We start from the raw sequence: 27,812 nt of genomic DNA on the forward strand, positions 1-27,812 counted from the left end.
CCCGCGCCTCCCGGCAGCCCTCGCGCGGCGCGGCCTTGCGGGTTGCGTGCGGCGCGGGCGCCTCGGCGGCTCCAGAAGTTTCCCGGGGGCGACRGGAGCCATGGAGGAGGCGGCGGGAGCGGCATCGGGAGCGGCCCCGCCGCGGTGAGCGCGCACCCCGGCTCGGCCTCCCCCGGGCCTCGCCGCCCGCCCGCTGACGGCGTTGTGTTTCCTCGGCAGGTTCTCGGACGCGGACGTCGACCGGGACCCGGGGGCGGCGGCGCAGGTGAGAGCCGGGCCGAGGGCGGGCGGGGGTTCTCCGGGAGTCTTGCTAAGGTCGGGGCGCAGGAGAGCCCGGCGCAGTCCTGGCACAGTACTGTGCTGTCTGCGTGGGGGGCAAAGCAAAACAAACCAACTTTCTCCTCTTGTAGGTAGATGGTAGTTCACTTTACTAAATCAGCTAAGATTTGTGGGTATAAAAGGCTCAAGCTTAGTGAAGAAAGGTATTCCATCTTACTTTTTATTCTGTCCTGGTCTGTTTTTTTTCCTCTCCGTATATTTTGTGGGCACGACGACTGATCTTCCTTTCATCTCCACATAAAATAATTTTTAAAATAGTGAGAATCACTCACTAGAACATCCTCCTCACGGACATGGTAGAGTCCCCATCACTAGAGGTTTTCAAGACACGAATGGACAGAGTGGTAGATACTCTCACCTAGGCTGCCTTTCCCATGAATGGTTAGATGAGAGGATCCTTCGAGGTTCCTTCCAGCCTGGCCTGTGCTAAGATTTTATCAGTTAATATGTTTTAATGTGCTTTCTAAGGTTATTTTTACTTAAAACTGACGGTTGATGAGAAAACAGAACTGGAGGGTGGATAAGTATTTCTGTTTAACTATTTGGGAGGGGAGAGGGTGTAAATGATTAGTTCAGCTTGAAGAGAGGGGGTGGTAGAACCCTGAAATGATACTAAATTACCTTTCCACAAAGAAAATGATGAAGCTAGTTTTTCAGTTTTTTTGGGGTTTAGGCTGTAACTTGTGGAAGTTTTTCAAAAGATAAATGAAATCTAAATGCCAGTTTAGAATAACCAAATCTATATGGCATAATAAAAATKATTTGAGATCTAAAAAAATGTGTCATATTGTGTGATGAAAAAACCCACCAGCAAACAAACCAAAAACCCATGACACCAGAAGGTCTTCAGAAGTGTTAAGGAATACTGTCAGAATGTGCTTTTGTGTTTTTTCCTGTATTAATGTAGGTGTTTTGCTTTTCGAGTCTGTGTTTCAGTTCTTTGTGCATTCGATGCTTCAGAAGATTATGTAACACATTCTATAGGCATGAATTAGTATCTGACACAGTAATACTGGTGTCAGATGTTAGATCTTTTTTCARATTCCTGAATTGAGTAGGCAGATTGTGCTTGGTGGTCTCTGAACTGGTAAGTCCCACAGTTCAGATAGCATTTTGCTCATCTAGGGGCTCAGGTCTCCAGGTAGTATACTCTGCTTGCATAGTCTTACATGTGGTTTCTGTGTTCATGTGCATAATATATCTAACTATATAATGGTGCTGAGTAATGCATCTGTACCTWGCTAAACTTCTGTCCACTTGGCCTGGCATTTCTTCACTGTGCCYTTGGGATTTTTGATTCCTATAATTCCTGGAGATKGTACTTTGGCTTTCTGTACCTGAATCTGATGCATTTGAAAGATCATCATCATTCTTTTAATACTGTCTGAATGATAAAGCTGTGGACTCGTGAATGACTTTTGATTTTAAGTTGAAACACTAGGCTACTGCGTGGAGACAGAAAGCACCTTTAGTTCATGTAAAGTCTTTATCAAAGTTTCYGGTATGTTTAGAAACARATTTGCRATTTGGTCACATGGTCAGGACCTTTATAGTTGAAACATGGAGAAAGCACATACTTCAGTGTGAGGACAAAGTCTAAACTTGTTCTAAGTAGCTGATGTCCATAATCTGGAATTCCCTGTGCTAGTCCAGTATTATTTGGCTTCTCACACAGCTTACAGGAGTTACTTACTTCACGTGTGTGTGTACCCTAATGAGGTATGGCAACTTTCTGTTAGAAAGCATACAAAGAGAGAAGTTTCATGCTGTTGAAAATGCTCGGCTTTGCTTTGCTTTGCTTTCCTGGGGTGAGGGTTGGTTTTGTAGGAGAATCCATTCATATGTTGCTGGATCTAATTGGTGCCTCTGTCATCAGCATAAATCACAGGAAATAATGTTTGGAGGAAGAAATGTTTTATTATAGCAGGGACTGTGGACGTGGTTGTGCCTGTAATGTTCAGTGTCAGAGTCAGACTCTGCTTGGTTTCAAGTGTCAAAAGTACTTCACCTCTCAGCATGATATAAGCCAATTTTAATACGTGAGTTGTGTCACGTCCCTGCCGTGTGGAATATACCTGTAGCCATGAGTATTTCCATAATGACAACTGCTTTTGAATGACTTAAGTCTCAGGAACACCTTGGTACAATTGTTCAAATTACGGTTGTCTACTGCTTGCCCCTTTCTTCAGAGATCCCCAAGGATTTGGATTTATGTGCTGTACCTCTATGCAGGTGTGTGTATCTTACACAGTAAGAACTCACACAGCTGCTAGAAGTGGCTGTTCTGGTCACATAACTCCTAGTTGGCATAAATACTCTATATGACATCTGTTAGACAGAAAAAGTCACTGATCTGAATTAGAATTAAGTCGTCCTTCCCTTCTTTTTTCTCTGGCTTGGTGGGACAGAGTTTTGGCAACTGTGCTGTACAAATTTTTCTGCAGGTTTAAAGCTTGTATCTTAGCTACATTCATGCTTGCTGGATCCAGGTGGAAGTCTGAGTAGAAGYCAGCAAACAGAGTTACTGTACTGTAGCAATGTACTGTAGTGGCTTTTGGAAGACTGACTGTATTCTAGCAAAGGGAAGAACTTGTCTCACCAATAAGGAGAGAAKTGGAGATGCTCTTTCCAGGTGTGTGCTTCAAGTTACTGTGATTTTACTCTGTGTGCGAAGTCATGAACTTTTCTCAGAGAGAGCAATGTGTAATTATTTTAATCTATATAATCAGTGATTCCCCTAACAAAGGACTACTCTATGCTTATTTCCATTGTGTAATAATATCTCCTCTGAGCCCTGTGCTCCATAAATCTTTCATTCTCCTGTTTTTGTGCTCAGCATAAATTCAAWCAATCTCTTAGGCACTCTAATATGTGTTATATGGTATTTCATAGCATCTTATCTCCACACGGGTATTTAGACATACTTTGCATTGACTTGCAGATTCCTGATACCTCACTGCTCTTTCAGATCCAGCAGTTCTGTGTGCAAGTATGCTGGGTATTGTAGGAAGGTCTTTGGAAACAGAGGATCACCTGTATTAGAATTCATGTTTAAGGCATTTGAAGTCCTGTTTCCTTGGCAATAAGAAACAGGCTGCTTGAATTTGATATAATTGGCAGGTTTCTTATACTTCAAGCTCTGATGTTTAGCTTTGTGCTTGACAACTAAGCAACAGGTAAACAGAATGAACAGAACAAAAACAGAACAGAAATGCCAGTTAGGATTTTATCTTCTGAAATGTCCCATAGTTGACAGTTTGGTAGTGTGTTGTTATGAGGATTTCTGAAGTACCATTTCATTTTTTTTTATGTGTTTACAGGAACTGACAACAGCTTTGGAAAAGAATCCAGATGATGCTGAATATTATTGTCAACGAGCTTACGCCCATATTCTTCTACGGAAATATGCTGGTAGCATCTTCAGTCTAAGAATCCTTTTACAAGTGTATCATAACACCTGTTTTACAGGAGATGTCTTCAATCTGAAGCCAAATACAGTAACGAGAGAAAATGTTATCTGTAACTTAATATGTTGCTTTTGGTGTTAATACATAATCTGTCATTTTCTTAGATTGTTTTGTTTYAGTGAAACTTTCAGTGAAATGAGTTTTCTAGAGTCCCAGCTTTCTTTTTGTTTCCAGCTTAGTATTATCTTGATTGCTTTTTATAAGTAGACTTCTTAGGCAGATTTTGAGATTTTTCCATTGTGAGTGTCTTCCATCRTTGTGTTCTTGGTAGAGACAGAATCCTGCCATGGTGGGAATATGATAAGTGATTAATGCCTGGTAAAAAGATTAACTGAATAAAATCTGGTTTTTCTTTCCAGTAAAAAAACCAAACAGAATCWCACTTAGATGTAAGCAGCGTTTTTCACTCAATGAAAGTCATGCTACGTTGTACATCAGAGCTGTGCAGCTCCGTGAGGGATTCRTGTGTGGCAGTTGTGGCTAGATTTAATTTAAACAGTGTGATTTGTTTAMGCTAAGAAAGATAACATAGTACACCCTAGAAAAATTTCGCTACTTAAAGACTTGATGGCTCACTCCTTTTTATAATGTTATAATTATGTTTCTCAACTTTAAACTGACTTTCAACAGATGCAGTTGCAGATGCAAAAAAGTCTCTAGAACTCAACCCAAATAATGCTGTAGCGTTCCTTAGAAAAGGGTATGTATAATTTATGGTACTTTGGGAATATTGTGGTAATCTGTAGGTCAGTACTAGAATTTGGATTATGGTTCTGTGCAAGCTTTTTATAACACTGAGAATGAATAAATTCAATGCCATGCTGCTTGCAGCCCGTTTGTAATAGAGCTGTTTAGTTTGGGGTGATTATCTTAATGCCCTCGCCATTTCAAAAACACACCTTTTGGGTAATTTAAATTCTTACACATCAGGTTAACCAATACAGCATATTATCCATAGACCGTAGATTACACTGAAAAGTAATTACTGTTTTCTTGTGTTTTTCTATATTTGTGTCAGGTTAGGTGAATATCATATCAAAAACTATGCATCTGCTTTAGAGTCCTTCAGAGAGGGACAGAAGTTGGACAGTAAGTATTAAAGTTTCTTATGTGTGCAGTTCTCCTTATGTTAAAAAAATGAGTAATGTGTTTGATTAAAACGAAGACYAAAGATTTTATTTTTTTTTCACGGGCTAATATATTGGGTCCCTAATGTCCGCTGTTTGACTTTTGGGAACCTTTCTGCAGTCACTGCATAAAAGTGTTAAACTGTTTAAAAACGTGTATCAAAGTTTTTATCAATTAGTATCTGATTTCTTTTTTTTTTTTTTTTTTTTTTTTTTTCAATAAAATGGGGAGTGTTTTCCTGCTTCCTGGAGGTCTTGAAGATAAATAGTGGCAATGTTGTAGTGTTAGGAGTCATAGAAAAGGTTTTGAATAGAGCAGGCTTCCTTATATATAGGCTGGAATTTCTTAAACAGTTTGATAGACCAGTCTTTAGGAAGAATGTGCAACTTGATGGAAATTCAAACTGAGAAAATGGATTTTTATCTAACATTACATACCACTTAATTACAGAAGCATATTTATTGTATCTCTTTTTTCTTCCTACARTGTTGGTTTTCCAGCTATACTTGGGCACTTTGTAGTTCGGGAACATTTAGAACTTTTTTAAAACCTGACTTTATTCAATAAGCMGGAAAAGAGTAGTTTAAAATGGAAAGCTTTGGTAGAACACATGGGGAAGTACAAAACAAAGCAATTGCAAGATGGTTGTGACTCCTTTCTCTTCTATCCCACATTGTAAATAAAACTTCTCTTCCAAACAGCAAGAGAAAATGGTATAAAAAGGTTCCTTGAAAGGTTACACAGAGCAAAGTGCACTAATCTGATAAGAATTGTCGTGGTCTYRCATCTTTTCACTGTGCTATCTTGTCTGTAATAGTAGTGGCGATGGGACATGTAGACTTAGCAAAACTTTAATTATTTTGCCTCTCTTAAATAAACAATCTAATCCTCTGATTTAAACATGGAGTTTTATGTAAGTGTGAGCTATTTWGTGCTTGGTGCCAAGTGATCATGCTCCTGACTATTCTTGTGCTTGCTTAACCTCTTCTTTCAGTGCATTAAATCTGCAGAAAGCTACTATTTTAAAGTCTTTCCCCCTGGGTGAATATGCTGAAATGGCCCAACAAGACTCTGAATGCTGAAGCCATCAAAAAAGTGGAGTGGCAGAGTAGTATTGGGCTAGTGGAGTGGTGGTAGAAGGGGAATGTGGTGAATGTGATGGAATTGCAGCCATCAGTTTAGGCCTGGAATAGGAGTTGAAAATAAGAAATTTCATTAAGTTCTTTCTGTTTTTGGTAGTTTGGATAACTAGGTGATGTCCACTAGTTTTACAGTAGATAGATTTGTCTTTGCAGTGTAGTCAAGTTTTCTGTTTAATAACTTTMCATGAAAGGAAGAGATTCCTTCCACTGACTTGCGTCACTTTCCTTACTTGATAGGTAACTTTTTGCACATCTCCAAGCTCATCAATGCTGAATTGAATTGAATGACTAATCTTTGTTTTTCATATCTTGCCCCAGCCCAGGCTACCAGTATCAATTTGGCTGTGTGAATAACCTCACATACTTTTTATGTTGTAGAGTACCACGCAGAGCTGCAGATACCTTTTTAGATAAGTCAGTGAATACCAGGTTCCTCTTGGCTAGTTCAGAATCCATGAAATACAGCACATTTTCCTGTGTTGAATTGTTTCATTTCTACATGTTTKAATTTAATTTGCTGTTGCTTTGCTGCTTACTCAGTTGAAGTGTTTCTGAAGCTACCTAGCACTGTGTGATTATTCTCTCATCTGCAGATACTTTCTGCTGTACTTCCTCTATCTCATTACAGAATTCTATGGCCYGCTGTGAGATGAGTAGTCTCCTGAAGGCCTTTTTAAAATTACAGACTTAGTTGATTCCCTTTCATATATTACCTAATTTGCTGGCAAGTTTGTGTCAGTAACAKAATTTACCTTTGTGAAATGTTTCATGGATCCCAGGTGAAAACAAYTGTGAGCACAGGCATTTTGGCAACACAATTAACTTCCAGTTAAATGCAGCTAATGCAAAATGAACAAAGCACAGAGGGAAAATTTGCCACATACAGTAAGCAGGTGATAAAGGGAGACTTCAGCTGTTGCTGCCTTGGAGAGAATTGCTGTGGTGGGGAATTCTTTGCTGGCAAAGCTGGCTTCTCTGCCACACGAGTGGGCAGAAGTACATGGATACATGTTTCTGTTCCTTGCTGGTGTGAGGGCTGYTTTAAATCTCAATCTGTAATGCTGATGAGCATAAAGATGAGCTTCCTACTTGTGCTTATCACTAGTAGGACTGACAGGCCCAGGGTACCACAGTAAGCTTCCCATTACCCACCTACAAGGATATCAAAATAGGAATTGATGTGATGAGCTGTGGAATGTAAAGTGTTTYTTTATTTTATGAAATGACACTAGAAAGCAGTACTCCTTTCACTCAACTGTGCAATGCATGTGGATTTTGGCAGTTCCTATTGCCTCAGTTGAAGAACGAGTGTAATCTGGTACTCTTCAGTATACTGTGTGGATTTCGGACATTATACTCAAATTTTCTTGTATTTTTTGCTGTGACCATTGAATGAATTTAGTAGAGGTGGAATGTGGCAACTTTTTAAAGAAACTTCTTAGCAGGTACTTTTCTTGTATCGTAAGAGTTACTAGATTTTTAGTAAGTGAAGACCCTGTTAGGTTTTCTGAACTACAGTTATTAGTAGAAATTGTTTATAACTTCTTTGGGAGCATAATACAATTGTAGAGAAAAAATAATTAATTTGCCTCAAATTATAAAATGTGTTGGGATGCAGGGAAGGAGTGTGATCTAGGAAAATAGGGAATGCTGGACTTCACTTTTAAAGTTTTTATTTTATAGCCATCTAGTCATAGACCGTGGTTAAAAAAGAGAATTCCTCACCTGCTGATGAGGGAAGCTGGATCAATGGAGACTTTGCTTAGGCTACAAAACCTGGAAGTCTTTTTAAGTTACARTGCTAAGGTTTGAAAATATTAATTTAGGTTGCAGGGGTGCTCTGGAGCTCATATAATTCTGTGCTCTGGCCCAAAGCAATATTAATTTTGAACTTGTATGAGTTTGCTTGGGTCTTTATACCATTGTTTTCCAAGTATCTACAAGACTGAAGATTCCAAAGTCTCTTTGAACAGCCTGCTTCAGTGTTTGACCATTCTTTTAGTAAAAAAAAATTGATAACTTTTAAGGTGTCTGATCAGATGGTGGAAGAAAAAGGGAGAGGAAATGGCTTGAGGAGTGGGATAGCAATTTTATGATCTAAGATGCACCTCAGAATTTATGTACATTTAGTATTTAAAGGGTTGGGGTATACTGTGTAGCTGCARTGGAGTTAGATTTGGTTTTATGTGCGTGTCTGCTGGGAACTCTTTTGTCGAGCTTCTTCGTGTCCTTTCCCTGATTGTTGACAATGTGAATTCTCTTGTAAAACGAGAAAAAGCYCAGCTATTCTTAAGTAGTTGGTGAGCAATGTTGCCACTTTTTTACTTTCTTGACTAAAAGATTTTTCTGGGAATATTGTTGAATTAAGATGATTGGTCGGTTGTTACACTACCATCTTTGTAGCTATTTTTCAGTGATTTTATTTCTATCTGTGGAGCTTGCTTGCAGGAGAGAACACTTGGTGTTTGCAAAAACTTGCAGAGTTTTGGGCTGTATGCACAACAGACTACGCTTCTGACRTTTCTCTGGAGAGAAAATGTGTGACTGTTTGAAAAAATAATTTAAAGAGAAATGAAAAATTGTGTAGAACTGTACTTCTTGCTTTCTAAACAGTTATATAGGGCTGGAACAGACTGGAAAGCAATAGCATGTTTGGGTCAGGCAAAATCTAGTCTTCTGAAAATTAATTAGAATTTAATTAAATTTAACAAAGTTAAATTGGAGCTGTACAAAAATACTTGAAGCCTAAGTAGAATGACAGCRCTTACAAGAAGGTAATAGGAAATAACACTTTTTTTCAGTAAATTGGTACAAATTTGGGATGGGTTTGTTCCAGTTGGCAGCTGAGAAACTTTTCTTCATGCAATATATRTAGTGCTTGAAGAGTTTAATATGATGGTTTTTGATCTCTTCTAGATGTAGATGATACCTTTACTATTTGGATTAAAAGATGTGAAGAAACACTAAATGGTAAGAAAAAACACATTTACTTCATAGGGAATTTGATATGCCCTGTGCTTGGAAGCTGTGTTATGTTTTTCAAAGATTCACTGCTTTCCTCTTACTTAGAACAAATGTTTWTTTCCTTTTTTTTAGTAGTCAGATTTTTTCTATCTTTTGTTTTTCTTGGAGTAGACACCCTTAGCACTTGTATGCTTCATTCAAATTTAGAGGAGCATTAATATTGKATTTTTAGTAATAATTAGCTGTGCCAGGAGAGTGCCTATTTAAAGATCAGACAATGAGTAATTAATTTTCACTTAATTTTTCATACACAACTGCAAACTAATTTTAACTGTAGAAGTGTGTGTCAGCTTGCTATCTAAAGCCTACATCAAACTAAATTCTCAAGTCTTGCAAAATATAAAGTTGGAAAGAGATAGAATTAAGCAGTAAAATCTCCAAATTTTGTTGTGAAAGTACCATAGCTGCTAATGGCTGTTCCGGTGACTTATCTGTGGTAGTCACTGAGTGTGAGCATTCTACTGACAGACACCACTGACAATCAACTCATCCACAGTGCTTAACCTGTCAGGGGATGTTATTGAGAGAGAGCAGAATAACTCATGTAGTTTTTTCYTTTGTCTGTTGTGACTTACCCTCCTCTCTGTGCTGCCCACTGAAGAAGGGGACAGTTGAACAAGTTTGTATCAATGTGTTGACTAAAAACCAAATAAAGGAGAGCACTTTYGTGTTGTATAGGGATGAGAAAATTTCTGCTTTGTGAGACATTTTGTACTAGGTTTAATTTTATTTGGAGGAACTAGATAAGTGATGGCATGRTCTTTTTTGCAAAGAGTTACTTTGGGTGAAAATTTTATCTGAAAGAGGTTGTAATACACTTTTTCTCTTTAATGTCATAATTGTGTTTTGTCTGGTCTGACTCGGTTCTCCTGTTTTATCCTAAATATTCAGTCTTGTCTTTCTTGAGCCATTTTCTTAATTCCCTGATACACCAGCCATACAAAGCAAACAAACTCACCAATGAAGCAATAACTGATTTCTTCATTGCAACTTAATACTCTTGTTTTAAAATATTTTTCTCTTTTTTGTCAGTGTGCATTATAAAAAAGCAGAGGGAAAGTTTGTTTCTTTTCAAATATATTTAATATGAAATAATTTAGGAAAAACGTTTAGAAGAGGGGATACTGAGCTATAGTTTAGATACAGGTATTATACTCTATTTAGGGTCATATGAGTGAATTTCTCTGCCAGATTTCCATCTCATTCCCCACTGGGGTTTGCCTAGCATGAGACAGAAATGTGATGAGAGCTTTATGCTATTCTGTGAATGGATGGATGATAACATAGTGCAGACTCGCAGAAAGTCGCAGAAAGCTTTTAAAAAAAGCTTTTTTTTACTGWGATGTTGTTTTCATTAAAAAAAGGCCAGTATCAGTTTCAGGTAGGTAAGGCAACCTAGTAGAAACTTCGTTGATTCAGTTAATAGAAGATGCTTTATATTAAAGTTGTTGGTTTGCACAAATTGCTGGTTGAAGTCTGATTAAGGAGTGTCATGAAAGCAAAATAGTAGAGGTAGAAGTGATGTGTTTTTATCTCCTCTGCTGTTGAGACTAGAGTGCAGGAGGTGTGGAGTAACTGAAACAAGCTAGAATAAGATTGTGCCTTGTAAATTCAATATGTCTTTTACTGAAAATGCAACTCTTTTCTTTTTGCAGCATCACAGACAGATTTGGTAAGATGCTTTCCATAATATGTTTACTATTTTGACTTTTTTGTAAACCAGGATATACTTTTGTGCTTCAGTGGCTTCACTTCCAGGCTTAAAAATAATCTTTCCTATTGCATGCAATTCTGAAGGATTTAACTTTACTTCTAAACATGAGTGCTTTTATTTGAGACCAAGATTCCAAACTTTGAACTCTGAAAGCTCTTACGAATGGTATACAAATCTGGCAAYTACTGTGCATTCATTGAGGTACATTTTAACTTTCTGGCTTGCGATCTGCAGCTTAATTTATAAATTAACCAGCTGTGGTTATTGTGTTGCCAGTACTAACTTGATCCAGACTGTTGGAAAGTATTTTTTTTATTTTTCCAGGAGCTTGCAGGAGTGGTTTGTGCAGACTTTTTTTTCTTTGTTGTAATCTGCTCAGCTTTCAGTTTTTCTTTATTTTATTCAATGCTTCAGAAGAAGTCTTCATAAAAAATGTTGAAATTGACCTCTCCTTTTGTTTGTTTTTTTTTTCCTCTTGGGACAAAAAAAAAGGGGGGGAATTTGCATTGGATATTCTACTTCCTTTTTAATAGATACTTAAATTTTTTACATTTAAGAATAGGGTATAGTAGAAAAACACACAGGAAGTATGATGATAGTGTGTAAGCACAAATTTTAGATTTAAAAGCATTTGTGTTTTAAGTTAAATCTTTAGTTCTCAGGCCTGTTTCAGGTTTCCTTCATATTTTATATATTGGCAGCATAGTCACTGGATGTTTTTCAGGTATACATCTTATCCAGGAAGAAATTAGTTTAAGCTGAACTTAATTGCTATTTATAAAATATATTAAAGTTACAGACTGACATTTAATATAAATTGAAACTTTTTAATTAGTAATCTGGCATAAATGACTGAACAGTGAAGAGCTTCAGCTGTAAGTTAATGTTCATACATAACTCAAGGAAAGGGGAGCAGCTGGAATTAAGAAAAGGGGAGTAGTCAGTGAAAATGATTTGTGCCTTAAAATGTACTTTATAGTATATTTTCACTTACACTAATGTAACTTTCTTTCCAATTGAATGTGCTTCAACTGGAACACATAGCAGCAGCCTCTGCCACCAAAGATCAAGTAAGTTGACTTTAGCTTTACTGTGAAATTTAAAGTAATTGACATAGAGCTGCTCTTTGGCTTGGGGATTGGAGAAGCAGAATAATGACTGTGGAAGGTTTTTTGGGGGTAACTTTAGAAATGTGGCAGTATAAGTGAACTGTTTCTCAGTGCCATCACTTTTATTCAGACTAAATGGTGCTATTAGGAGGTTAAACCCAACTAGGAAAGAGATGAATAGCATCAGCATTCTCGCTTTCTTGCTTCTGTTTTCTCATTCTCATGCTGAGCTTAATTCAAAGCCTGTTCCATTGTGTGTGGTATAGGGAATGTTTTTGAGATATGTTAAAGATTCTGAGCTAAAAAGTGAATGGGTTAAGAAGCTGATCTAATTTTATTAGCTGTGTGACTTAAAAAATTTGTTYCTTCTTTTCTTTTTTTAAAGGTATGACTGGTACCAAACAGAATCTCAAGTAATTGTGACCATAATGATCAAGAATGCACAGAAGGATGATGTCAGTGTGCAGTTTTTGGAGAAAAAGGTGATTTGTGTTGGTTGTTGATAYTCATCCTTAAATTCCCTGAGATGTAGTTCTCAAGCCAGTGAACATTATATGCTGCAGTAGCATGAAAAGAAGGGTTCAGGTGCTGTTCTGCCAGAGCCTCTCTTATGTACAACTGTGTGCCCAGTCAAGTGATTTGGGGTCGATGGCCACAGCAGTGTGCATAGGACTTAAACACAAGCAGTATGAGGTGTGCATGCTGCAAGGGAACATCTGRTTTTCAGCTGCCTGTGTGCGTGGAGGGGTGGGGGAAGAAGTGATTTGGATTTAAATGTTCAACTATTACATGCATCTGGAGCAGGATTGGACTGAGACAAGGTATTCTCAAAGTAGATACAAATGAGTAATATTTTCCTCTAGGACAATTATAGAAATAGAATTAATATTGGTGGGTGGGGTTTGGYGTCACTAGAATTGTTAGTAGTGGCAAAACATATTTTTTAAGGAAGTACAGTAATCTCTTTAATTAAGTACCATATGTTGTACCAATGAATTTCATGTTTAATTTAGCTGACAGTATTGAAGAGTTAGGTTCTTTCTCTCATCTAACTTGATACTTCATGAAATAACAGAAGTGCTTGGTTAATATTGTCTGCTTTAGGTTGTTAAAATAGTCTGAGCACTTGTTATGTAGTTTTCATGGATATTAGAAGTTGCAGATTGTTTTCACGTTCCATTATTAACATGTCGATACTCCCTTTGTTATATAATTCCTTCCCTAAAGACTTCAGATCAAGCTGACAAGATAATAGGACTTTTGAGTACACAGAGCAAGAACTGAAATCTTCTGTTCATTTTCCAGTGTATTTTAGAAAGACTTTGTCCAATAATGCAGTAGTGTAATGGCATGGTCTGAAATTATATTAATTTAATCACTTAATCACTGTGTGAAATGACTGTCCCTTACTTGAAAATTGAGTTGCTGTCAAAGATGACCAGGACATGTTTTCAACTTTTAACAGATGAATGCATCAGTGAGACTTCCTTCAGGTGAAGACTTCAACTTAAAGCTTGATCTTCTTCATTCTATAGTGCCAGAGCAAAGTACATTTAAAGTGCTTTCAACAAAGGTAAGCTTCTTAAAGTGTAAATTGTTTCTTTGACTGTTCCAGTTCTGAAAATGTTTCTGTTCTGTTGTCTCTCTGCAACAGTCATTATATCTTGCTTTTCATACAAAAATGCTTTTTTTTTTTTTTCAAGATGTCTTTTGTCTGGTGGATGGGTTTCTAAACTTGTCCAAATATCAGAAACAGCAATATGATGGTGCTTACTGAAGTGTAAATGACAGTTACGTTGAGGATTCTTTTACTTGTTGCTAGAGAAAGAAGACTGATCTTCACTATTAAAATTCAGGTATTAGGAAAGCCTGAGCACCCTTTTATGAAATTTCTAGGAGCCATTCTTGCCTGTTGTGAAGCACTGTTATCTTTGTGTGCCCAAGAAACAAAAGTCAGACTTGGAAGATTTCAGTAGAAATAGTTCTCTACCCTTTCATTGCTTCTTGCTCGTAAAGGTTAACCACGTGATTAACCGTCCGTGACTTTTCAAGAGTGTGTTCCATGCTGTTCCTGAAGGTAGTACATGCTTGAAGATGCATGAAAATGGCATGATGTGAGAGAATGCTTCTCTCTCAGCATTTTGTTTCTTCTGTGTTACAAGTATAGCACAGCACTCCTTGCTGCCATAATGGATAGAGAGACACAGGCTTTGTACAGAGAGCCAAGCATGAATTCCCAATGCTGGAATATGATGTTGATTCTTCTCTTATATTTCAGCAGAGGTACTGCAGAGCTTATGGAAATTCTCTTTTGTAAGATGTTTATCTTACCTCTGCTATTCTCAGAAAGGTACCTATAATAGTTGTTACATCATTTCATGGAAGAGGGACTTCACGATGGCGTGAGAGGATTACCACAGAAAATTGGTCTCGTTTTCCGACTCATTATACAAAGATACATGAGCAGGTTGTGTGATTGAGCACTTTACTTATGCCCCACGTTGTAAGAGCTTACGTGGCTCAAAGGATGTAGAAAACCTGGTAATCCATTTATATTTGTATACATTTGAGTGGAATGGGGATGGAACTTGTCAGGAAGAGTAGTTGTGAGGTCCTGTTTTCTTTTTGTCCTTACCTAACTTGTGTTTTATACTTTCGTCTTGAAGTTTACCATTACCTTGTTAGGAGACATCTACGTGCTACTGAGCAATGTGATATTCACTTGACTTTGTCTTTCCGCACTGCCATCTCTAGTTTGGGCTTATCTCTGAAATAATCTCTGGTACTCCAAAAATTTTACATTGAGGTTCCAGAAGTGAGGTGAAGGCCTGAGGTGCATTCAGGGAGTGTCGAAACGGTAAATATTTTGCATTTATTTTCAAACATTATTGTTCCTAAATACCATTTTTGAGACAAATTGGGATAAGAGAAGGTGTTCTAACTGCAGAAGTCAGTGCTTCAACATAGCGTTATACTACTCCTTTCTCCRGAAGTAAGAATATCTGTGAAGGCATAGTGAAGGAATACAATTTAAACCATGCCCCAGCTGGTTCTAACTCCAACCACCAGATGGAGTCTGGAAGAAAAAAAATGAAATGCAGCTCTGTGTTAAATATGCAAAGACTTCTTTACAGGTTTAGATTATTTTCCTTAGAATAATACTAAGTGCTTTAAGGGAATGATGCAGCCTTAGTGTATGATTACTGGAAATTCAGATTTCTTAGCTTTGTGTATGTAATTGGCTTTTATGAGCAGCATGGAAAATAGGCAGATATTACTTTGAGTAAATTACCTTACTGATTAAAACTTCTCAAACCATTCACATATTATTTTGTACTATTTACATGAAGTCCTTTTGTAAGGGCTTGGAAAGAAAGACATAATCTCATATCTTCCTAATTATATCAACTTCTTACTATGTACTCCTAAGGAAGTTGAGTTTTCATGGGGTAATAACAGATCTATTCCTGTGCATTAATAATTTCAGGTAAGAATAACTTCATTTGTTCCTACTAATTTATATTGTGCTGCTGCTTTGAATGTGTGAGCCACTTCACCACTAATACATGGCAGTCGCTGGGCAATGAAGACTCTGGCCCTTCTTTTTCAATTATATGAGCAAATATATGAGGAAACAGAGTGGAATGTGTGAGCAGGTTGTGTGGTGGATAGTTTGGRTTTTCCAAGAGCTTCCTACAATTTATAGATTTAATCCATAGAGAATGAAACAACTCTAGAACTGCCAGAGAGTAGAACGATCCTGCATATTTTGGAACTAAGAGAAGCTATGCAGGGTTTTCTCAATACTGCTTGAAATTTGGCATCACTTAACAAATGCAAAGGAATAAAGGTAAAGATGCAAATTCAGGAGGAGAAAATAGCCTTAACTGCAAAGAACAGACAAAACTCTTGAATCGGTTCTTTCAGCAAGCGTTGACAGTGGTGAAAAATACAATTGCTAACATAGGGATTGTTACTTTCCCAGCAAGGAAATTAAAATTATACCTTTCTATCAATCCATGCTGTGTCAAACTCTGATATACAAAGTCTCTTTGGAGAAAAAACAGATTCAGCTAGTGTTAGAGGTAGCACAGATGGATGTTTTGAGCTGTTTCAATGATTTCTGTTTGAGCAGAAGTAAATTAGTGTTTATCGTCTGCMGACTGACTTCAAGCTGTGAACTAGAAGAGATGAAATATTTTATGCCTACTCAAGAATAGCATAATATGTGGTGAAGTCCAGTTTTGGGATAAAAACTTGAATTTCTGTCTTCATATGTTCTCTAGTATTTTATATTCTCCACTTGTCAGCAGTTTTACAGATTATACAAGCTGCCTTTAATAGTGACTGTATCTGTTATTGCCATACTTGAAGCTTTTTTTACCTAATTCAGAAGTTTATTTGCTGGTCAATAGATAGCACTGCTGGCACATTCATCTGAGTTGATTATGGTTCCTGCTCACATTTATTGGCAAGTTACATAGAACTGCCTTTTGTTCATCATATGTTTCTGRTGGTCTAAGGCCTCAGGTTAATGCTTGTGTGAGAAAATGCTGAATACCATGTACTGAGCCCTTCTCTTAAGGGTGTTGCTGAATCTGCATGGGGTTTTTGCATTAAGAGCATAGTTGGTAGATCGTAACTACATCAGYTGGTGTTATTGATTGTACTCCTCGTCTATCAGAGATGTCTGAATGTAGAAATCTGATCAAAAAGTAACAGCTACTCCAAAAAGCAATGTAGAAATTTGAGATTTTTGTCTTAGTAATGGAAGCTGGAAGCTGTTGCATTCAGCATTTCACAGGAGGAAGGGACCTTTAGTACTGCTGTTTGGTTTTTTTACTTCTTTCCAGGAGAGGGAGCCAAAATGTAAAGGCTGGACCAAGTTTACTCTTGCAAGTTGCCTGGGTGCAGTTACCCTGTTGGTCAGTGTGCATACTATCATCATGCTGCCTTCATAGAAGGAAAAAGGCATAAATAAATTAAGTGAATGACTGAATATGTTTAAGACAAAACTAGTCAATCTGTATCTGTCCAGAAAGTATGTCAGGAAAGTAGAAATACACAAATAGCGTAAGTGTTTCTAATGTTACGAAACAGATSTTTGTGCGTGATCGGCCTCACTTTCTTTTCCCTCTTGCTCAGTTTATCAGTCAGCGTATTAGGGRTTCCAGGGGAATTTACTGCAATGTTCTCTTGGAAACTTTTGCAACATGAACAGTTTCCTCTCGGTCTTCTGATGTGCTTTAGGTGGTGCTCAGGGTTTTCTTTTCCTTAGACTTAGARCAGTGAAGATGACTGTGTGCTTTTAGCATGTGTGTTTATGACCTTGAAGGACATTTGAGACATGAAAAAAGAGAATACAAATAGATGAGGACAATTACTGTGAGTTTTCAGTTTGTAGTGCCTTGGGCTTTTTGCAAGCAATGACTTGCAGCAATGTAGAGCCATTTGAAAAAGTGATAAAAAGTGGTTTCTTTACCCCAGAACTGTCCTTTAATTAGAGATCAAAGTTGTGCTGCAAACCAGGGAGGTGTTAGAAACCCTCAGCCTCTTTTACATTTGACATTTGTTGCTTAATAGGGATGTCTGAGGTAGAAGCACACTCTCAGCAGCTTCATGCCAAGAATGTGGTTGTGTGCATCAGTGGAATGTTAGTTTTTTCCTTGAACCAATATTTTGCTTTGCAAACTCTGAAATACCCAGTGAAGCTAACTGGAACTGATGCCTGTTGCTGAATGCTGAAGAGAAAAGGCAAAGAGTGGAACTATTTCACACGCTCTTGGACTGTCATCAGAGTCTCTATTCAGAGGCAAATGTACACAAATAGATAAACAGAGGAACAGATTAACTGAACTTAGGTGTTACCATTGCAGTCTGATCCTGAAAAGATACTTTCTTGGTTTGGATTTTTTCATTTAATTGCTTGTAGTCACTTGAATGCAGACAYGGCTGCTCTCGTGTATTTGTTTTCCCTGTGAGGCTTTCATGCAAATTGATATTTCCTATGTATATTCCTGAGCATTTTTTATAAATTATAAACTAATATTTAAGATGAATGGATAATTTTCTGAAGTTTCTTCCATCTTTTAGGTGGGGCTAGTTGGAGCAATTTCTTAGATAGAAATATCTAAATCTTCACTAGGATTGGGATAATATTTACTTATTTAACAACAAATTTGTTAACTCTTTTCCTTCTGTATGACTAAAGATGGATGTGAGACAGATTTAAACATGCTAATACCCTGAGAACTATTATTTTGTACAAGCATATAAGTCAGTGCTCATGGTTTATATTAATGCATAAAAGAAAACTGCATAAGGGGTTTTATCTGTCTTGAGAATTATTGGAATAATGATGCTTTACATGGAGGATGTAGTGACAAATAGTTTTTGAATACCAAAGTGATCTGTGTTGCTAGCTCTTCCTCTAAAATTCAGAAATTTCCGAAGTGTTGGTTATGTAATATCAGTCAGAGGAAACTTGAATCTTTTTCCCTCAGTTCCCCATAGCACATAGCTGGCAAAGAAACTGCATAAATCCCTTCTGTTGCAGTATACTCCCTGTAGAATAAATTTCTTAATTACCATTTATGTGTGATACACTGTAGACTTATTATCATCTTAATATATTTTGTTTAAAGTTATGGACCAAAAATCTAGGAATTTAGACTATGAGCAATATATAAAATGTCTTTGAATAATTAGGATCCAAAACTGTGGGTATATGTGCTCTTAGAGGTGTATTTGTATAGGCTTTGTATTTTTTGGAAGATTGTTCTATTCTGTCCTACAAAATTCATGAGATGATCCAAAATGACAACTCTAAACACTTAAAATTTAGACTCAGAGAAGGCAGTCAGTAGTTTAGTAAACAACGAAGTAGTTGATTAGAGCCCCTGAATTCTTGTTTTCATGTTTTTGATACAGTAGAACACCACAAACAAAAAGGGTATTTTTGATGTGTCTTAAAATTAGTAGCTGAACTGCTGCTTTAGCTTTGCCAGTTCTGGCTTCCTTCAGCCTTCTGATCAGAGCTTGACAGAAATTTGCCAGTGGTAAATGAACTTCCTCTTGGCATGGACTGGAAAATATAAAACTCAGTAGAAATTAGAAACAAACCTTGCAGCTTATCAGCGTACACCATAATCTCCTTTTAGGGTGGAAGATAAAAATTCTTTTCCTTTTAATGTATCTCAGTTAGATTGACAGTGGCTGTGCCAGAATGTAAGTTCAAGGGAAATAAAGTTCATTGGAGGTTTGGACTTTCTAACAGTAAGTATCTACTTAAAAAATAGATGTTGAGTAACTAGTGTTGTGTTGGTCTTTACCAAAGGGATTAAATGCTCTTTTATGCCAGTCATCTGAAAATAAGGTGTTTTTTTACTTTTTATACTATTAATGAAATGGTTCAGAATAGCTTTTGAGAGTAACTCTGTGGCATCTTTTCTGATTGCTAACACTTGGATTAAGCTGCAAACAAGCATGTCCAAATCTCTGATAGGCTTTAAAAAATTGATTACTTTAATGACTAGAAAACTCTGAGGTGAAATTTACCTGTGTCCTTTTACTGTGGGTGATGTTCCTTCTGGACAATAAATCCCTTATTTGACCCTCTTCTCAGAGGGGTAGGTTTCTCTCAAGATGGTATTTCAAACAAGTAGTGCATTAATTACTCTCAAAATTCTGTGTATCTTTTCCTTTTTGCTTCGCTCTCTTGAACCCAAAATACAAGGGACTTTAAAGAAAAAGTGTRTTATATTTGCATTGGGATTTTTTTTATAGATCTGGAGTACTGTTTCCCATTTTAGGCTTGCCAGTGCAAGAAAGGCACTGATGTAGTGGAGCAAGTCCTAGCAGAGGGCTGCCAAGATGGTCAGGTGACTTCAAGGATTGAGATACAAGAAGAAACTGAGAAATTAGGGTTGTCCTTACATGGCATACAGAGCATTTAATTTGCTGTGAAGTTTTCCTGTCTTATRTTCTAAAGTCGGCATGAGACACACAGGCATACGTTTTATGAAATATAAATGTTGAATCAAAGTAGTTGGCAAAGTGTTGATGTATTTCTCTTGCCCAAGTGAATTTTCTCAAAGGAGAGGAAAAAGCTAACAGTAGTTGTTTGCTAGATATGACACAAATGTCCATACTGATGTGTTTCTTTTCTGTGTGATAGCTATCAGTATCTGTGTTAAAATGTTCATTAAAATGCATTTATTGCCATTTGTGCATGTAATTGGGACTCACAAAGTTGTTCCTTCTTAGATCAAATAGAGCTCTCAAGTTGAAGAAATATGCGCCTTCACAAGCAGAACTTTATAGCTTTATATTTTTGGAAAATGYGGTTGTATAATGGTATGAAGTTAATGATTTTCCTAGTTTTGCTTCTGCCTGCCACTTCGCCTAATGAGTAACTTCAATTGAAGTGGATGTAGTAGACAGAGTAGAAGTTTAATCATGTCAGAAATACATTCTGTCTCAGTTCTTCAGCTGTGTGTACTTCTAGCTTGGCAGGGCTGAAATGATTTCGAGTTAAGAAATCTGCATCTTACAGTGGGAATTAGGCTGTGTCATTTGCCTTTCCTTAGGGATGTTTATCATGTAGAACTGGCTTAGGGACAGTTTCAGAGAGGAAAGTGTAAGAGCTAGGAGATTAGAAAAGGAGAAGGAGGATTACTGGAGCAGCAAAACTGAAGTTTTCTTATTTTCTCCTTTTTATGCATGGGCAGAGTATTCTGATGGATAGCCAGAGGTCTTTATAAGGACTTGTTGAGGAGGATTGTATTCTGAGTAGAAAAAAGTTCATGCTTAGTATCTCACATCAAGCATTATATTAGTCATAAAGTGTAAGGGCAAGAGGTGTTAGTGGAAGAAAAAATAAAGAGAGAAATAGAAGAGATATAGGGTTGAGCAGTTTCAGTATCAAGCATTTGCTTTTTTTTTTTCCCCCTCCCCTAAAACATGTTTGGGGGATGCACTAATAAGCCAAGTATAAAATCTTAACATTGGAGCCTCCTCAACTTAAATGCACAGTTCAATTGATAATAGAGTCTCCTCAGCTTGAGAAGTGTTTATATAAGAAAAGGAGGAGAGGTGTTTTAAATTAATACTCATGTTTCACTTGTACCTAATTAGTTCCTTTGTAAGTAGCTAATTAACTTAAATGTTTGGTTCAGGAGTTCCAAATCCACTGGGAGAAAAAAACCTGCTAGTTCTGCCACTTGTGGAGCTACTTGGTTGTCTTATAKGTAGATACTCAAATTATTTTGCTTCCGTAAGCGAGTCGCAGAGCGTCAGATTTATGAATGTACATGCTAAAAAATGAACATTAATGTTGTAATTTTCAACATGTTTTTATAAGAGTCCAGTGGAGGTAGCTTGGCTGACTCCTTCTGTTTTACCAGAGAATAATTATTGGCGCAGTTTGAATTATTCTTCTGCGTAGTTTAACAGAAATCTCTACATCCTTACAGATTGCAGTATTAAACTGTGGAAAACTTCCTAAGGGACAGTAGATTGAGCCTCTGGACTAACACAGTATTTTAAATTTTGTTGTTATTTTTGGTTCTGTGACTTTGTTTTAAAAACAGTTATATACTGTGATGCATAATCACAGTTATATACTGTGATGCTTAATTTGTGACTTGTAAAGTGGCTGAAAACATTGAAAATCCAACAGATACAGGGTGTGGGAAATCAAATATGGGTGTTGGACTTACAAGCTTACTGAAGCTCTCCCCTGCCTTGAAGGATGTTTCATGCCTCTTATTTAAACCTTTTGTTGTTCTTGGTACATGTTAGTGGTGGAAAACAAGTATTTAAACTTATCTAGGGGAAGTGTAGCTTCATGAGGGATAAAAAGGAAAAAGAAACATTCATAACTGAATATTCAGATTGTTAAAATTCATCCTGATTGCAAACATGGAAGCATTGAAACTTTGGTGAGCTTGTTTTTTTTTTTATTTTGATAAGATATTGCAGTCTGTTGCTTACCAGTGATTGATTTGAATAATAGATTAAATGAAGTTCAAATTTCAGATCACCTTAATGCTGTGCAAGGAGCTTGCTGTTTGAATCTAAGGTTAGGTTTTACAGTCGTGCCTTTGTTCTTGGGTCTGCAGGGATCCCCAGGTTGTAGTGGCTTTAGGTAGAACTAAGAACTTGCTTCTGCTGAGCTGCGCACAAGTAAGGAAGCACTGAAGTTTAGCAAGCACTGATTTCAGTTAATTAATAGCATCATATGAACTTCATGACATCTTCTTAAGTGAATTGGAGTGATATTAGACAGTCCTTGTTTTGCAGACATTGTTTTGCAACTTTGTAACCCTGTAACCAAAGGAGAAGGTTAATTATGAAAAAACATTTCAGTGTGGCTGTCTRAAGGGATTATGTAAAGCTGTGAATAGGGCATGACATACTTCACTTAATTTTGTTTCTCCTATGATAATTGCAACCATATCCATTTTTAATTGCCAGTTTTGTCAATGAATACTCAACAGTTTTCTCCATAGCAGTGTTTGTTCATTGAACCAAATGAATACAGATTCTGAATTTCTCCAGTGGGAAGAGCTGCATAGTCCCAGGGTGTTTCTGTGGTTTGTGTACTACATATCAAACATGAAATTTTTTGGTAAATGAAATGTAAACTTGGAAAAAGTTGGATTTTACAGTCTTTGAAAACTGCTGTTTTTTAGAGCTGGCTGGCAAGAAAGGGATGCTTGAAAGGCAATACCTTGGATCCTGGCAGTGTGGAGGCATTGGGAATGATCATTACTTTTGGGATGCCATAATTTACAAAAAGAATCAAGTGAATAGTAAGCAAAAGAAAGTTAAGTAGTCCTAAACAAAAGGGTAGCAGYCTGATACAAAAGCTGTGCAGGCATTTGGAAGCTCAGTTGATGTGTGACTTGAGCTTGAGTAACTTCATCTTGTAAGGTAGCTGAATTTGGCTATGATACAGGCTTCATATTAGAGGGCTGTGTTTCTAAAACCAAATGTATGTATTTTCTTACAGCTACAGGATCCAGCTACTTCGGAGCTGCTTGGCAGAACTGTTCGCAATCTGGCTTAATTTGTTCTTTGTCTTGTGTCATGTAGGTTGAGATAAAAATGAAGAAGCCCGAAGCTGTAAGATGGGAGAAGCTGGAGGGCCAGGGAGATTCTCCTAAGTTAAAACAATTTACACCAGGTTTGTTCTCTGAACTGTTAAGTATTAAATGATTTATTTGTATTAAGTTGCTTACAGGTATTAATAATAGTTTTGTGTTAAATATTGTTTATGAAATCTCAATTTCATATTTGCAATGAAAAGCCTAATTGTCATGTTTTCACTGCCAAGAATTGACAGCAAGTCTGCAAGCCATTACTGTAACATAGGTATTAAATTTAGTCATTACTTCTGCTGATCTGATGAATTGTTGAGGATATATGCTTGTCATTAATTCTGCTTATCTGTTTGGATCCCCATTTTGCGGTTCTTTATGTTGTCAAGTGCATGTGTCATGGTTTAGGAATAGTACCCCCAAATTCAGTGCCCCACTGGGAGTCTCCCAAAGCACACTGTCACTGTCTCACTCTCCCTTCCCCTCCCTTTTTCCACTGCCGTGGGATGGAATTGAGAATTGTTGGCACAAATGGTGAAGGGTTACGATAAGAGTAATTTACTGGAAACAGCAATGAGATCAGAATATGAACAGCAACAGCATTAATAACAAAAGTGTACAAAAGAGAGAATGATTTACATGCAGAATGTACCAGTGGACCCTGGGTGACAATGAACGATGATGGATGGCTTCTCCCTCCTGCCACCTTTTTCTTGACTGGAAACCCTGCTCTTCTTCTGGGGTACCAGAGAGTCCCTTACTCCCGCCCCAGCAATGAGTTGAGGTGGTGTAAAATAGCTTCCTGGCCATGCCCACAGAGCTTCAGGTTCTGCCACTCACCATGACTGCAAAAAATTAACTCTGTCCTGGCCAGGTCCAGGACATCAGTTGTTGACTTATGTGACCTGTTGCTTAAATAATTAGGTATCATGTCCTTAAGTATTGCATTTCTCTGGTAAACTAACACTTTAGAGTTTTTCAATACAGATAAATATTCTGTCTGATTCCTGATTTATTGATTTCAGATTTTTTTTAAATTTAGCTCAACTTTTCGTATGGTTCTAGGCTGCTGGTTTTTTTTTTCTGTCAGCCAATATCTCTTACCTCATTTTGATTTTAATTATCTATGTTGCTGTTGGCCAGCTTTTATGTGTGTGTTGGATAACAAAATTACATAACTGTTTACCTAAAATAAACTTCTGCATCCCTTGGTTGCCTTTATTTTTGTTACTGCAATGCTTATATCAGTTCAGAGGAATCCATTTGCATTTTCATGTCCCATTATCATCTCTGATTCATCAGGTACATATGTGTCTGTGTTCTCTGCCGCTCTCAAAGTCGTGAGAAAATGCTTAGTTAACTAACACTTCTGTTTTCAGATACGCAGCACTTATACCCGTCATCCTCTCACTATACAAGGAACTGGGACAAACTGGTAGTTGAAATCAAAGAAGAAGAGAAAAATGAGAAGCTAGAAGGAGATGCTGCTTTAAATAAACTCTTCCAGCAGATCTATTCAGATGGTACAGATGAAGTAAAACGTGCCATGAACAAATCCTTTGTAAGTCTTTATTCTTTTCTCCGAAGAAATGTGTGGCTTTTGCATGCTGACACAATTTGCTAAATCTTGCATAAGTTGGGAAGAGCCTCTGTTACCAAAATTTTGGGCCTGTGAAAGAATGGCCGTGGTTCTGTTGGAGATACTGGTACAACTACTCTCACTGAAAGCTACAGGGCTCTACACTAATGAATGTGACTCTTTAAGTCCAAGGTTGTGCTTTGTCACTGGTCCTTTCATTTCAATCAGTGTTATCAAAGGAAGTAGAGGTTTGGCTCATGTAGAGCTTGAAGGCTTGCCAGAGAGTGAAAGGATCAAATTCCTCTTGATTGCTTGTATCTAGTTTACTTTGTAGTCATCACAGGCATGATGACTACAGTCAGAATGTGACTGACTCTTTAAAAAGCTTGTTGTTAATGAAGCAGCATCTCATTTTGTTCAGTTGTGATAAAAGTACTGTTGGGCTGGAGATTATGGAATGATGACTGTCAAATTTTGTGTTATATTTCCACAGTTCTTTTGTAATCACTACTCTGAAGTTTGCTGTAAGAAATGTGGCTTTTATACTCCTAATACTCTAGCAAACTAAATGAGCTCTCTCTCATATTGCAGATGGAGTCTGGTGGCACAGTTCTGAGCACCAACTGGTCTGATGTTGGTAAAAGGAAGGTAGAAGTAAATCCTCCTGATGACGTGGAATGGAAAAAATTCTAATCCTATTGCTGATCTTTACCATCTATGTGTTGCCATAGTCATGTACTGACCACTATGTATGGACATAGCATTCTTGGATTCTAAGCACTGAATGTTCCCTTGAAAACAGGAATTGTCTTTGCATTTTGTGTGCTTTAGAAATTCCTTCATCTGCAGATGTTAAAGATACACTCAAGAGTAGAACCCTCTTTTTATCATCTCTGTTTAATTTCGGGAAATTGAGTCCATCAGTCCAAATTTTCTACCACCTCTGTCAGCTCTGCTCTTTGGGATAGGGTGCTCTCTAATGGCTGGTCAGGATTATTGCCTTACACCTGGTATTTCTGTTCAATAACTTATTAGATCTTGGCAATTTTGGGTAAAAACACTTTTCACAACAGTGTTAAAATCGTTTGCTCCTTAACTCTGCTAAATAAAACTGTAAATATAACTTTTTCTATATGGAAGCTGCTTTATTTCATTTTTAGTAGTCTTGCTTTTTGGTAGGGGAATCATTTAAAGCATGTAGGTAAGGATGTGAATGCACTGCTTCAAAAGAAAAGCTGCCAAAATGTGCATTCAGTGAAGAGGATGAAACTACTATTCTTGATGCAGACTCAAAATACCCACTTTTGGAGTCCTTCCCACCTGCGTGATAGGTTGAACTGTAGTCACATGTGATAGAAGCTAGAAAGTTTGTTGTGACTGGAAATTTTTACAGGAAAGTGGGTCCTCTGTCTACCTTCTTTATTCAAAATGAAGGATCTTTTGCAATTGCCTGGAATCAAAGCCAGCAAGCAGTTGCTCTAAGTTCTGTAGTTTCTGAATACTAGAAAGTGTTTAAAGAAGAATTTGTATGTCCTTAATTGTTTCCATCACTGCAGCTTTATTGTCAGGATCAAATTGTAAATATCAATAGAGAAAAAGAAAAAAAAATCCTGAGAATCTGAGTATTGTCTATGCCTGTACTTTGTGGATACAAGTCTGCAGGGACCTACAGATGCTCAAAAGTCATCTGGATATGCTCCTGGGCACCTTGTTTGAGATGCCCCTTCTTGAGCTAAGGGATTGGACAAGGGCACTTTGAGGGATGCCTTCCAATCTTAGCCTTTCTGTCATTCTGTGTGAGAGAGAGAGAAACTCAGAAAGTTGCCCTAAACGTGCCTTGTCCATGTGCCACTGTCTCCTGGGAATTCAAAGACAGCTAAATGTTCTGTGATCATAGGACACGACATGAATTGCAAATATTGACAGTGCCATGAAAGCCACTTCATTCCTTGCTAACCATTGGATACTGTTTTAACTTTGCTAGTTACCCTTGCATTCCTAATTATGTGGGTTTTTCCCAGTCATTTGTTACTCTGCCTATTTTCTTTGGATTGACCATACTATTTTCCCACAGTCTCAATTGGGTGAACTTGGTGAAATAGAGCAGGTGTTTTTAATAGGACACGTGAAGTCTGCAGCTGTTATGTATTAAATGATGATTGAAAATTAAAGATAAGGAAGGATGTATTCTGTTCCTCCTGAGGAATAGGAATCTAGATTTTGCAGTGATACTGGGAAAGTGCATTGGCTTTTTTCCCACTGTTATTACTGTGCCTAGTCATGAGATACCAAGACTTTGAAATCTCACAGATGCTAAAAAGAAAGGATTTTTTTTTTTTATGTATGCCACAGATTGTCTTAGTGGGCAGCTATAGACTATGACTACAGTCTTGTCATAGTTGCAGTTTCTTGGTGTACTGAGATCATGATTATCCTATAGTGCAGGCTGGGCAGTGGTTTCTTTTGCATCACTTCTGGCTTCAGAATTGATTCATGTTTTCCAAAGCTCCAATTTGATAACCTTCAGAACTGAATGTTACCCTGCTCTTTGAATGCARTGAACCGAGGTGGATTGGATTTAGGAAGGGTTTTGTGTGTCTTACCTCTTGACATTTATTGAGCAGTGTCTGCTTCTTGGAAGAGTTTCTCAAAGCATATGCTTGGGACATGTTTCAATGAAGATTTGTTAGCTTCACTATGAGGCTTTTCTTGACCTTCAGAGAATTTTGAATAGCTGGTTGCTCGATACATAGAGCATTTGCCCATCCATATGGGATGCTAACATTGGAGTTGATTTGATTTGGAATAGGTACTTGAACTCCATTCTCCTGGATAAGTGCTTTGCTGCTTTTTATTTATGCGCAAAAGCATTTCTTCCTTTTTAATGTAGAAGGAAGACAAATGTCTGAGTGCTTCACTTTGTCACAAAATTGGGTTCTTGTCTTCTGGCCAGCCTTGCTTTATAAATGTCATTCAGAGTACTTAACAGAGCTTAGCAAGGGCTTGCTCTTGGGAAAAGCCTAGGTAAAAATCTCTTAAATAGAAATTAAAAAGTAATTTGACGATGTTTTCTGCCMGTCAAGTTGCTCTTACTTACTGAAGGGAACATAGCAGAGGTTCCCGTGTCTTTCACTTACTGAAAGACCATGGGAGTATTATGTCAGATAAACACAATATATTCTTATATTAAGTGGGTACTGTTTCACTG

General features: G+C 37.4%; 1 protein-coding gene across 2 annotated transcripts; it reads left to right on the forward strand.

The window, feature by feature from the left end:
* SUGT1 (SGT1 homolog, MIS12 kinetochore complex assembly cochaperone) lies at positions 1–26,182 on the forward strand. 2 transcript variants are annotated; one of them, XM_057366339.1, is made up of 13 exons: positions 1–144; positions 220–265; positions 3,660–3,750; positions 4,437–4,506; positions 4,825–4,895; positions 8,993–9,046; positions 10,756–10,772; positions 11,859–11,884; positions 12,309–12,405; positions 13,389–13,496; positions 23,021–23,111; positions 24,405–24,586; positions 25,196–26,182. In XM_057366339.1, the coding sequence occupies exons 1-13, from the start codon at positions 101–103 to the stop codon at positions 25,295–25,297; spliced, it is 999 nt and encodes a 332-aa protein (XP_057222322.1). In that variant the 5' UTR covers positions 1–100; the 3' UTR covers positions 25,298–26,182. The 2 variants fall into 2 exon arrangements, with proteins under 2 accessions (XP_057222322.1, XP_057222323.1); XM_057366340.1 differs by having other exon boundaries at positions 11,862–11,884.
* The last annotated feature ends 1,630 nt before the right edge of the window (positions 26,183–27,812 follow it).

This window comes from Malurus melanocephalus, unplaced genomic scaffold (assembly GCF_030028575.1).
Source record: "Malurus melanocephalus ecotype Western Australia unplaced genomic scaffold, MMel_1.1 scaffold_63, whole genome shotgun sequence".
In the NCBI taxonomy this organism is placed as follows: Eukaryota; Metazoa; Chordata; class Aves; order Passeriformes; family Maluridae; genus Malurus; species Malurus melanocephalus.